This window comes from Pelodiscus sinensis, chromosome 22 (genome assembly GCF_052426305.1).
Source record: "Pelodiscus sinensis isolate ZL-2025 chromosome 22, ASM5242630v1, whole genome shotgun sequence".
NCBI lineage: Eukaryota > Metazoa > Chordata > Testudines > Trionychidae > Pelodiscus > Pelodiscus sinensis.
The window spans coordinates 10,833,172-10,845,376 of record NC_143073.1 but is presented as its reverse complement, the minus strand read 5'-3'; the positions used below and the strand labels follow the sequence as shown (position 1 = coordinate 10,845,376).

The 12,205-nt window shown below is 53.2% G+C and overlaps 1 protein-coding gene across 1 annotated transcript; it reads left to right on the top strand.

Annotated features, from left to right (window-relative positions):
- The first annotated feature begins 3,039 nt into the window (after nucleotides 1–3,039).
- On the top strand, nucleotides 3,040–10,015 carry SSR2 (signal sequence receptor subunit 2). Its single transcript, XM_075907046.2, has 6 exons — nucleotides 3,040–3,194; nucleotides 6,357–6,511; nucleotides 7,658–7,756; nucleotides 8,463–8,571; nucleotides 8,757–8,834; nucleotides 9,236–10,015. Exons 2-6 carry the CDS (start codon nucleotides 6,357–6,359, stop codon nucleotides 9,344–9,346), a joined length of 552 nt encoding a protein of 183 aa, XP_075763161.1. The 5' UTR covers nucleotides 3,040–3,194; the 3' UTR covers nucleotides 9,347–10,015.
- Nucleotides 10,016–12,205: the final 2,190 nt, after the last annotated feature.

The window sequence follows — 12,205 nt, the reverse complement described above, 5'->3', positions numbered from 1 at the left end:
GGGCCTACCCAGGGGTAAGTGGGAAAGGGCCCCGAGATGGCAGAGCTGGGGGAAGCTGGACTCCACGCTGCAACCCCAGTTTAGGGAGGGGGATGACATGCGTGCCTTCCTCACACCCTATAAGAGGGGTTATAATCTGCACCAAATTAACTTGGCAGACAGGCTCCACTGTCTGACTCCCCTGCTCCAGCCCAAAGCCATACCAACATTCGGCCACGTGGACGGGGTTGAGACCAGGGAGTATGAGCTGCTCAAAAGGCCTGGTTGCAGAGGTCTGAGCTAACCCCTGAGGCCAACCAGACACGGTTCCAGGGTGTACACAAGTCCCCAGGTGCCACGTACAAGGGGGCTGCCCACCTGCTGGGGGAATATACCCACAAGAGGGGAAAGGGTGCTGGGACCACCACTACAGCGGATGTGTATAACCTGGTGTGGCTGGAGCAGCTGAAGGACATAGGCCCTCCGGACCTAATGGTGTGGCTGGCCGATCAGAAGTCCAAAGACCTGATCAGTGCGAGGTCACTGGCAGATGAGTTTGTGGCCAGCAGCTTAGGGGCAGGTGGGAGATCCACATCAGGGTCTCAGAAGGGGAGTCACCTGGAGACCCCTCAAAGGTGGGACTTCAGGAAGCCCAGCTCAGGGGGCCCCCAGAATGCCAGGGCAGGGCAGGAGCGGCTGTACTTTATCCATCGGGTGAATGTAGGACAGGCCCTTCATCAACCAATACATCATCCCTATTGAGGTGGGAGGGAGTAGTGTCCAGGGGCTCTGAGACACGGCCATAGAGGTGACACCGGCATGACCTGAGGTGCTGGGCCCAGATCAGCTGGTGCCCAATGCATGCCTGACCCTGCGGTTAGTGTTCAGACACCCTGTCAAGGTGCCTGTAGCGAGGATATACCTAAAGCGGAGGTGCTAATAGGTAATAATCTGGAGGACTGGCCTTTGGAGTGCCCTACTCCTCACCCAGAGTCACAGCCAGTTGCGGCATCCCCCCTGGAAGGGGGAGTGGAGCACTGAGAGTGGCGCTAGACATGGATAGGCCAGAGCCTCTCTCCCAAGGTGGGGAAACTGAGTCATAACCCGCCAGGGCCATCCATACCCACCAGCCTGGCAGCAGAATTGCAGATGGAGCTGCACAGGTATCCCTCCTTGAAGAATCCCTGGAGAGGACTGCAGGGAGGGGTTCCTGTGGGAGAAGGGAGCCCTGTACCAGGAATGGACTGGCCCAGAGCGAACTGAATCCAGGTGTAGCGCCCCCTCTCCACCTGGTTACCTTCTTTTAGAGCCAATCTCCTTTCAGGTTCGGATGGATAGGTCTGGGTTCTTCTGGATCCCGCCACCTACTCAATTTTATTCTTTCTGATTGATGTACTTGGCGGTGCCTCCACCCCCTTCACTCCTTCCTAGCAGGGTTGCCAGGGCAGCTTGGGAGGAAAATTCTAGCCCAGGATAATCCCCACGTATTCGCCAGATAGTTGGAGACTCCCAGAAAATAACACAAACACATACACTATAATAAACACAATTATATTAAACAGGAGACAATTATAACAGAACAGGGTAAAACATCATTTTTAGGGTCACCAGTGCCCTGCAACTGTGAAGTTAGTGTCCCGTTGGTACGCGTACTTTGTTGGGGCCCTTGATGACTGTTGACCACACAATCCTTCTCTGCAGAGGTTTAGCAGTGGGGCTGACTAGGTCCAGTACAGCCCAAAGGACTCACACATGGGAGAAGGCAGTAAATCCCTCCACAGTTTAATAGGCTGCAGGTAATAAAATCCCCAAACAAATTCCCTGACTTACTAACTAAAAATTGGTGCACTCACACACTCCATGAATGAGCCTCAGGTTGAGAGATGACTCAGTCTCTGCAAAGGGGCTGCTCTCTTCTCACAGGGGTCCTCTTCAAGCAGGAACCAGGCTGCTTCGGTCCCAGAATTTCCCCCTGGCCGTGAAGGGGTGCAGGGCTCAAGATGCAGACCACACAACTGCACCAAAATTCAAAACTATAGCCTCCCAGGCCAGCCTCCAGACCCACACAGCAGGCAGCAGCCCTGAACTTGCTGCTAGAGCCCAGCTGACCATCAGTGACTCTCTCACCCAGGGAGCTGGAGAGCCAACTCCGCCTGGCTGGGGAAGCCTCCCAGCAAACTCCACAACTGGGAATCAACAGTGGAGACATAAACCCAGCTGAGGGATCCTGCCTTCAGGTCCCTAGAGGCTAGTTCTCAGGGGGAACCCTGCATGCAGGCCTGGGGCATCCTAGCTCCCACACAGCCAGTCCTCCCCTTTCCCTGGCTGGCTCCAGACTCCCCTCAACAATGGTCTCTCCTTCCCCCTGGGAGGGGCATCTCACTCCCCATGGGTTGCCGGGCAGACTCTGGCCCTGGTAGGGAGGGGGAGCCAAGGCAAACTCAGAGTGCCTCTCCCTGAGCTGCCAGCAGACAAAGCCCCAGGAATCCAAGCAATCTCCTTGGGGGTTACACAGGGAAGTGAGGAGGCAGCTGGTGGTTCCCCAGAGGTGCCGCCAGCTGCTGTACTTGGCCCACAAGATCCCCTTTCGGGGCATCAAGGAGTCCATCGCACCGAGCAGAGGCTGCTGCAGAACTTTTACTGGCCGGGGGCCTTTGACGCTGTTCACCCGCACTGTGGGACCTGTGACTCCTGCAGGGGAGGCAGAAGGCCCAGGATAAGCATAAAGCAGCTTTGAGGTCCCTGCCCATCATACAGGAGCTTTTCCAGAAGGTGGCGATGGATCTAGTGGGGCTCCTCCCAGGGGGAAACAGGGAAAGCAGCTGTGAAAGGCAGGGGACGCAGTGCAGCCAGAGGGCAGCAGGGGGCAGCCACAGGCAGGGACAGGAAATAAATTTGAGACAGAGGAAACGCCAGGGGGCGCCGCAAACACCCGTTGCTTCTGCGCAGGCGCTTTAGTCTCCACACACACACACACACACACACACACACACACACTCTCTCTCTCTCTTCCCCCCTCCCCCCCCCGCCCCGGCGTGGGCGAGGCGCAGGGAGTGGACTATAGTTCCCAGCGTGCCTCGGGGCGTAGACGGGTTTCCGGGCACTCAGCACAGGGAGCGGACTACAGTTCCCAGCGTGCCCCGGGGCGCTGGCGGGGCGGGTTTCCGGTCCCTGAGCGCTGACTCTTGCTTCCGCGGGGTGCTGCGGCCGGAGAGGTGAGCGGGTTTCTCGGGCCGGGGTGGTGCCTGGGACTTATTCCGGAGGTCGGGGGGCAGAGATGGGAGGGGGGGGCGCCCCCAACGGGGGAGGGGTGGCGGGAAGGCGGGGGTTGGGGGGGGCCGAGGAGGGAGGGAGATTTGGGGGATCCTGAGGACGGATGGGAGAACCGGGGTGGGGGGGGAGATGGGGGCTGTGCGACCCAAGGGGGGAGGCTGGGGGAGCGGTGGCGGGAAGGGGGGGGCTCGGGGGAGGGAGACTTGGGGGGCCTGGAGGAGGGATGGGAAGGGGGGAGGGGAGAGTTTGTGGGGACCCGGACGGTGGTTGAGGGGACTGCGGGGGGGGGGCTGGGGGAGGGGGGGGGGCTGGGGGCCCGGGGGAGGGGGCTGGGGGCTGGGGGAGCCCAGGGGGCTGGTGGCGGGGGGAGGGGGCTGGGGGAGGGGGGGTTGGGGGCCCGGGGGAGGGGGCTGGGGGAGCCCAGGGGGCTGGGGGCGGAGGGGGAGGGGGGTGGGGGCGGAGGGGGGGGGGGGCCCGGGGGAGGGGGCTGGGGGAGCCCAGGGGGCTGGTGGCGGAGGGGGGGGGGGTTGGGGAGGCTATGGGGCAGGAGGCGGCGGGGAGGGCTCTGACACGTCAGCAGTCCGTGGTGGGGAAGGAAATCCAGGTCTCTTGTCTTGCTGCCGGGTCCGGCCCCAGCAGCTCAGGCGCGGGGACACGTGGCTCTGGGTTGCAGCCAGGCCCTGGTGCTGCGGGGTGGAAGGAAGGGGCTGCAGGTGCCTTATAGGCTGGGGGCAGGCAGAAGGGATACCGGGCAGAAGGAAGGAGTGAGCCGAGGTGGTCGGGAAAAGGCACGACTAGCTTTGTGCAGTGACTGCACAAGAGCTGAAGTTAGCAGCTCCTTTTTCATGCTCTCCTGTAAGTTACATCGCTGGTTCTCCAGCCTTTTCCAGCTGTTGCCTATAAACGGATCCCTTCCTGGACCCTACTGCCTCACTACTTCATGATCAATATTTCACAAGCTGTAGGGAAGCACATTGTGGTCTTAGGCTGCTGTTCAGGAATCACTGTGTTAGGTAATGATAGAAACGTAGCCGTGTTAGTCTGGTGTAGCTGAAACAAAATACAGGACTATGTAGCACTTTAAAGACTAACAAGATGGTTTATTAGATGATGAGCTTTCGTGGGCCAGACCCACTTCCTCACATCAAATAGTCAATTTGATCTGAGGAAGTGGATCTGGCCCACGAAAGCTCATCATCTAATAAACCATCTTGTTAGTCTTTAAAGTGCTACATAGTCCTGTATTTTGTGTTAGGTAACTGACTAAGTTCCTGTTTTGGCCAGGGAAGAGCATGGTGCTCTCACCTAGAGGTCTCAGAACATTCAGGCTGAGAGATTTCCTGAGGGTTATTTGGGCATGTGTTGGTATCTGCTGTAATTTCACCATAGATCGGCAAGATAGGGATAAGAGCTCAGTGGAGTGAGAGGTAAATTGGACTTGTCACTTTTTTTAGCCTGGGAAGAAGGGGTTTGTACTATGTTTACTTGAAGGACTGAAGCAAAGGAAGGATCCGGAGCCAAACAGTATTTGGATAGGAGCGGACTGACATTTGAGTATTTATGTGAGAGAGTAAAGGTAGTATGTGAACTCTTTACATGGGCCCTCAAGTTAATTTTGTCTTATGGAAGATATTATGTTTTACTGCTAACAGCTGATATTAAATAGATGAGTTCAAAAAACAAACCTTCAAGCCATTTATCTTCTCCTCCTCTGAATAAAGGCTAGTCATTTGCATGGTCACTTTTAGTCAATTGCACTTCTCATGGTTGTTGAAGTATATGTTTCCACCAGTGGTAAAAGGAGAAAGGACAAAAATGGTTTTTTTGGCCTTAGATGTTTGAAGAAGCTTTATAAAATGACTATTCTACATAAGAATGGCCATACTGGGTCAGACCAAAGGTCCATCTAGCCCAGTATCCTGTCTTCTGAGAGTGGCCGATGCAGGTGCACCAGAGGAAATGAACAGAATAGAGAATCATCAAGTGATCCATTTTCTGTCAACCATTCCCAGCTTCTGACAAACAGAGGCTCTGGACACCATCTCTGCCCATCCTGGCAAATAGCTACTGATGGACCTCTCCTGCCTTTATCTGGCCCTAATGCATTTAATGATGGTAAATAATCTAGCATTGTTTGAAGGGTGTAGAAGCCATGTTAATCCCAGGCTATCAGGGAGACAAGATGGCTGAGGTAATATCTTTTACTGCACCAGCTTTTGTTGGTGAGAGAGGCAAGCTTTGAAGCAGATATGTGTAGTCAATTAAGCGATTAACCAGTAAGCCTGAATTTATTGGTTAATCATATCAACTACATGCAACCCCTCTCACCTTGCTGCCTCTGGGGAGGTGGGAGCTGATATGCATGGGGGAGCCTGCCTGTGGGAGGTAGTAAGGGGAGGGGGGCAAGTGGGAGCCAGTGCTGGGGGGAAGCTGGCTTAAAAGCTGGCCCATGGAGCCATCTACCTCCCTGTGCATATCGGTTCCCAAGCAACTACCTGCCCCCCTCACTGCTGCCTCCGTGGAAAGCAGTGGGGGAGGTATAGAAGGGAGCCTGAACACCCAGGGAACCGGCTTAAAAGCTGGCTCCCCTGAGTACTAGCTCCCACCTTCTCCCCCACATGTTAATGGGTAACCTCTAGAATTTCTAGCAGTTACATAACACAAATAAATTATAGTTAACATCCTTCCTTTGGGGATACTTCAGAAGAACTCTGTCCTTTGAAAGCTTGTCTTTTTCACCAACAGGTGTTGGTCCAGTAAAAGATATAATCTGTCTCTTCAATAAATATACCACCCACTTGCAGAGCAGCCCAAAAAAAAGAAACCCAGGATCAAGTCATTGCTTTGCAGCTCTTACGAATATTGTCCGAATATTCCAGGTGCAGTTGCACTGGTATTATATTAAGCGGGACTGTTCCCTCCTTCCTTCATGGTATGATGCCTTCACGTCCAATGTCCTAAACCACATGGATGTCTGGGCTTCTTAACACATTGCCTGCGTGTATCTATTCTGCTGCCCATTACTGCCTCTTCCAAAGGGCCACCACTTGCAATTTTTCCTCTTTGGAAACTCGGGCATTAACAGTGAACGTTTCCCCTTCCAGATGAACCTGTTCGCTCTTGCTGTGTGTGCCCTGCTGTCTGTTGCTCATGGTGAGGAGGGGGCCAGGCTGCTTGCCTCTAAATCTCTGCTCAACAGATATGCAGTGGAGGGCAAGGACCTGACTTTGCAGTACAACATCTACAATGTTGGATCCAGGTAAGGCTTGTTTGTGTGTATGTGGTACCCAGAGCTGTCCTGGTTTGGGACAGCTGCCCTTGGTGCACTGGGGGGCCTGGCGCCACAGCAAGGGCTGGGCCAGCCATCACACTCAGCAGCAGAGCCATGGGAAATGGAACAACACAGCAGCCTGCTCCATTCTGCCCGCTCCTAGCCAGGTTGCTCTGCTTCACTGCGATGGTGGGAATTGGAGATCCCTGAGCAGTGCAGCTGGGAGCTGAGCCTCTGGCAAGTGGAGCGGGCTGGGGCCAGTTGCTCTGCTTCCTGTTGGCACCAGGCCCCCCATGTCATGTCACTGGCTGGGGAGTGGGTTTGGGGGAAGGGATGCAAGGGACGCGGAGCAGGGGTGGGAAGAGGCAGGTTGGGGTGGTGTACAGCAGGGCAGGGCCTGATAATTGACACCTATCCGGTGTCTATCCCTGAGAAAGGCAGGGGCCAGTATTAGTGTGTCTCCTCTCTTATGCTTCCCAAATTCCCTCTGGAGGGAGGGGCACTCGGGGGACAGCGGGGAATGGAGGGGAAGAATCTCTTTGCATTCATAGATAAGACCAGAAAGGTCCACTGTGGTCACCTGAGGTTTTCTGTTAGTGCTGTTAAAAGGACTGTCTGTTCTCACTGGCATCCGTGAGTCCATAGGAGTGTTGACTTCCTTAGGACTAAGATCGCACTGTATGAGATGCCCATCAGGCCCACTCAGCGTGGGGTGTGTTACGAGGCTTCAAGGGTAACGAGACCAAAGTGTGCAGGGTTTTGGGGTTGGAAGGGAGAAATATGATCCTGGAGGCTCTGAAAGGGTCTCAGTGGATTCCTGTATATGGGAAGCAAGTCCACGCTCATTGTCGTGCCGTTGTAGAGTCCTTGGCTTCGTGCTGACAGTCTCCCCTTAGCCCCGAAGGTCATGGGAAGTCATTTCTCTTGGACACTGTCTTCCTTCTCCTGCATTCATCTTGGTGCCTTTTTGACACCAGATCAGTCCTGGCGCTTTCCTCTGTTTGTGAAACAGCCTATAGCATCATACGGTTAGCAGGGACCAAGGATCATGTCGTGTAGGACTCCAGCTAACGCCAATCCCCACCCCACCCTCCTCCTGGCTCTGTTCCTAACCCCTCTCTCTGTTGTGTTTAGTGCGGCTTTGGATGTGGAGCTGTCGGATGATTCTTTCCCCCCAGAAGATTTTGGCATTGTCTCTGGAATGCTCAACGTCAAGTGGGACAGGATCGCACCGTATCTTTTCGTGGTTTGAAATGGTCTCCCCTCCTGCTCTGTTCTAGATCATTGGGCTCCCCCTTGTTCCCTCTGATTCCTGAGGATACTTAGATGCTTCTAGCTCCAGACGTCATCCCTGAAGTACACACACACCTGGCTTGTGACTAAGGCTTTGAGGACAAACCCCAGTAAAATGCCCTGGGATCTCCAGTGTGTCTGCAGACAAGATCCAGTTCTCAGGTCAAAGAACACACAGCCCCCTTGTACTGAATAACCATTCACCTGTCAGGGCAGGAGGGGTGGATGAGTTACCCCTGTAAGGCTACTTCTAGACTACAGGGTCCCGCAAAACCTGTGCTGTGTCCGAGGAACGCGTTTGCTCTTCCATGAGAAAAAAGCAGAAGAGCAAATGCACTCTTTTGGGGAGCCCTGTATACCTCGTTTCATGAGGCATAAGGGCTCTGCTGAAAGAGGAGGCTTTCCCTGTCTAGACGGAAAAGCCTCTTCGGGGGGGGGGGGGGGAGTGGAAAAAGCTATGGAAAATATGAAGCGCATTTTGCGTAGCTTTTTCTGCAAAAACGTTGCAGTCAAGACCTAGCCTAAGAGTCTGAATTGATAGTTGCCTGGGTTAAGATTTCAGACCTGCTGGTAAGACTCACTGTGTTCTGCATCCTCCTCTCCTGGGACAAAATGCGATTTGTTTCCTTAACCATCTGCTATTCAGAGCCAGCAACGTATCTCACACAGTGGTCCTGAGGCCCCTCAAAGCTGGCTACTTCAACTTCACCTCGGCTACCATTACCTACCTGGCACAGGAGGGAGGGCAGGTTGTGGTGAGTGGTTAATACCTTTCTAGTAGTACAGGATCGTGTACAGGGTCCTAACAGTGGAGATACAGAGCGTGTGCTCCCAGACACAACCATAGAAGGATGGTAGATGGTCTCCCTCTCTCTTCTCATTGGGTGCTCACCATGGAGCGGCAGTGGGCAAATGCTGTCTCTTTTCCACCCCATTTCAGGTTGGCTTCACCAGTGCCCCTGGACAGGGTGGAATCCTGGCTCAGAGAGAGTTTGACAGGAGGTTTTCCCCTCATTTTGTAAGTACCATTAAGCCAATAATCCCTTTTCTCATAGTGACGGTGCTGTTCGATCAGCGTTGACCTTTTTTTGGGTGCTGGTTCCTGGTGTGAAAGCAGAAGCCAAAACACTAAATTAAAAAAATACCTGGGAAATTCTCAAGCTGGCGTCTAAGCTTTTTGGGACAATTTCTGTGAAATCTTGCAAGAAAAGTGAAATGTATCATGGTCTGTGGTCACGCTGCTAGGAATGATGATAGAGATGCAGCCGTGTTAGTCTGTTTTTTTGCTAGGAATGAGTCTGTGTTAGAGGGATCGAACCAAAACACTTGGGCAGGAGGGCTCGGGTCTGAGGAACTGGGGGTTCACCAATGCATGACCCATCTTGACTCTTCTTCTAATTGGTTTTCCCCTTCTGCTAGCTCGACTGGGCAGCTTTTGGCGTGATGACCCTTCCCTCCATCGGAATCCCCCTGCTGCTGTGGTACTCGAGCAAGAGAAAATACGATACCCCCAAGACCAAGAAGAACTGAGCAAAGCCAAGTGTAGCCAGCACCCCAGAACTCAGGAACCCCACTTAGAATTACAGCGTACTCAGAGAATCAGCAATCAGCCCTCCAGATCAGTGACTGGACTGGCAAGGGAGGGGTTTGTATCATTCCTGTTGCCAGGGATAGGTCGCTTTCTTGGGTTTCTTTAAACCCTTTCTTAACAGTTTGGGATCAAAGACCTCTCCGGTTCTGTTGTAATGAAGTTACAGATGCAGCTGCAGTCGCAGCATGCTAATGCCACCCAAGAAGTATGTGTGTGGGAGCTTTTCTGTAGCATTTGCAGGATCGCCACTGCCTGCTGAATGCCAGTCGCACGTGGCCAGACATCTTCATGGCACAATCCCCCCGATCTTGGGTCAACCCGTCTCCCGTGCTCCCCAGCATATTGTGCTTAGAACGGTCACAAAGGGTTCATGGAGTGAGGATATTGGAGATCTCCTTTCTAGGCACGTTGATTAACTCCATTCCCTCTCAGCCAAGCGGTGGCATATAAACCCCCATAGAAAAATGCCTGCCCCATAAGGAATGTTGGCGGCAGTGTTGTATTTCAGTGAGCAGTTGACTGGTGTTTCTGTTTTTCTGGTTACTCTGTTGAGAGATGTGTGACTGGACGTACCAAGGGTTTTATAATAAAATGAACACACACAATGAGCCTGTCTCTTCTCTTACTTGTCAGATTAGGGAGTGTCAGGGGCTGTAACTAATCACTGCAGTGAATGTAGAGCCTGTGTCTATATGAGCCATCAGCTGACGGGCAGAGAGGAAGATCCAGCTGAAAGAATACACCAAGACCTTGCCCTCCCTAGGTTTAATGGTATGTGTTAAAATCCTACTGTGGATTACTCCCTTCCTCCTTCCCTTGCTCCAGCGTCGCCTTCACTAGCTGCTGCATGTTAGAACTACAACATGCCTCATCTGCAACAAGACTTTTAACATGTGTTTAACAATCTACTTCTTTTAGTCCAGACATGGCCAAAAAGTTAAGACGCAGGGTTGGAAGGAAACTAAGGCTGTTAAAATGGCATTATCTGGCTAATCGTACGGTTGATGCAATTGTATCGACTATACGATTAGTCAATAGTGCCTCTACAGAGCCGCAGCAGGGATAGCTCTTGAGGGGCCGACTTGAGCCAGGACTGAGCAGTCCTGGCTCCGGAGCCATGCGTGCTGTGGTGATGCATTTTAAATGTAGTAAGAATCACTGGGCTCTTGCTACATTTCAAACACAGGGGCGCAGTGATCAGCGCAGGCTAGGACTGCTCAGTCCTGGTTCGTGCGGAGTCCAGCAGCCCCTGTCTTTGGCCAGCCTTGGCTGCTGTAAACAGACACTGCTCCAGCACCAGCCCCTGTTTGCTGCGAATGGGTTGTTTGGCGGCAACAGCCCCCGTCCGAAGCGGGGGAACTCCCCCACTGGGACCCCCTGTGGACAGGTTGCTTCGCTGTAGTATCCCCTATCCTTCCCCCTGCTGCCTCTGATAGAGGCAGCAGGGGGGACAGACAGCACCCCAGAGATGCTGCTGGGAGAACCGGCTTTTAAGCCGGCTTCCACCAGCACCATCTCCTTTTCCCCCCTTGCTGCTTCTCATAGAGGTAGCAAAGGAGGGGTGCTGCATGGGGCGAGTGGGGACTGCTTGAGTCCCTGCTCACACCGTGCTCCCTGCGGCAATTCAGCTTTTGAAATGTACAAGAACCTTGCAGGCGTAGTGACTTGCCCAAGACAATGGAGTTAGGCCACTGACACAGCCAAGACTAAAATCTACATCTTTCTGGCTCCTCGCCCAGTGCCCTATGCTCAGCACCAGGCTGCCTGAAGTGGAGCTTTGAAACGTGGCTGTCCAAAGCCCTGTCGCTTGGTTTCTAGCCCCACCCGAGTGCTTCATTCTTTAATTCTAGAAGATTCAGAGTAGGAGTCCTAAAACCGCAGGCAGGAGTTCCCCTGGTTGACATGCTGCAGTTGACCTGTGCCTTCCTGCATGAGGACACTTCTCCATATGGCCCTTCTAGGTTTGTCTACCTTGCTTTGGGGGTGAGGGTGGGCTCTGCCTTCTCTCATCAGCTCTAACCAACCTTGGGCTGTGAGACTACATTAATGGAAGCCAGGCAAACCCCAGTGAAGAGGAGATGGGGGTATGTGTTGTCCTTTGGCTGTGGGTGTTTTTTGGCTGCCTCAGAAGAGTGCAGGGGTTGGCCAGGCCTGAGACCCAGACCCAGGGGAATCGTGTAATGGGGAAGTTTGCTCTGTTGCTACTGCACAGCCTGTTCTGTGTGAAGAAGCCTTTGGTCTCAGACTCATATGAGGTCTCTTCCAGTTCTATGATAAGGGGATGGTTTGATGAGATAACATGATCTTGGTAAGTAATTGACCATTCATTATCAGTGGGAAATAGGTCAATGGAGGAATGATAGGAGTTACTATTGAGAACTTTCTGGGTGTCTGGCTGGTGAGTCTTGCCCACATGCTCAGGGTTTAGCTGATCGCCATATTTGGGGTCGAGAAGGAATTTTCCTCCAGGGTAGATTGTCAGAGGCCCTGGAGGCTTTTCGCCTTCCTCTGTAGCATGGGGTACAGATCACAGCTGGAGGATTCTCTGCATCTTGGGGCCTTCAAAGTATTTGAAGGCTTCAATATCTGAGATATAGGTGAGAGGATTATTCTAGGAGGGGTGGGTGAGATTCTGTGACCTGCACTGTGCAGGGGGTCAGACTAGATGATCATAATGGTCCCTTCTGACCTTAAAGTCTATGGTCAGCAGGGTTGTTAAACCAGCTCTAAATTCCCACACACGATTCAGTTAAATCTCTGCCAGTTCCTTGCACTAGAACAAATACTCTTTCCAGCCC

Bases quoted from the DNA above. Each gene is read 5' to 3' on its own strand.
- SSR2 (XM_075907046.2), top strand. From the start codon at position 6,357: ATGAACCTGTTCGCTCTTGCTGTGTGTGCCCTGCTGTCTGTTGCTCAT. The intron at 7,757-8,462 runs GTATCTTTTCGT...TCTGCTATTCAG, and splicing joins AAGTGGGACAGGATCGCACC to AGCCAGCAACGTATCTCACA. The intron at 8,835-9,235 runs GTAAGTACCATT...CCCTTCTGCTAG, and splicing joins GGAGGTTTTCCCCTCATTTT to CTCGACTGGGCAGCTTTTGG.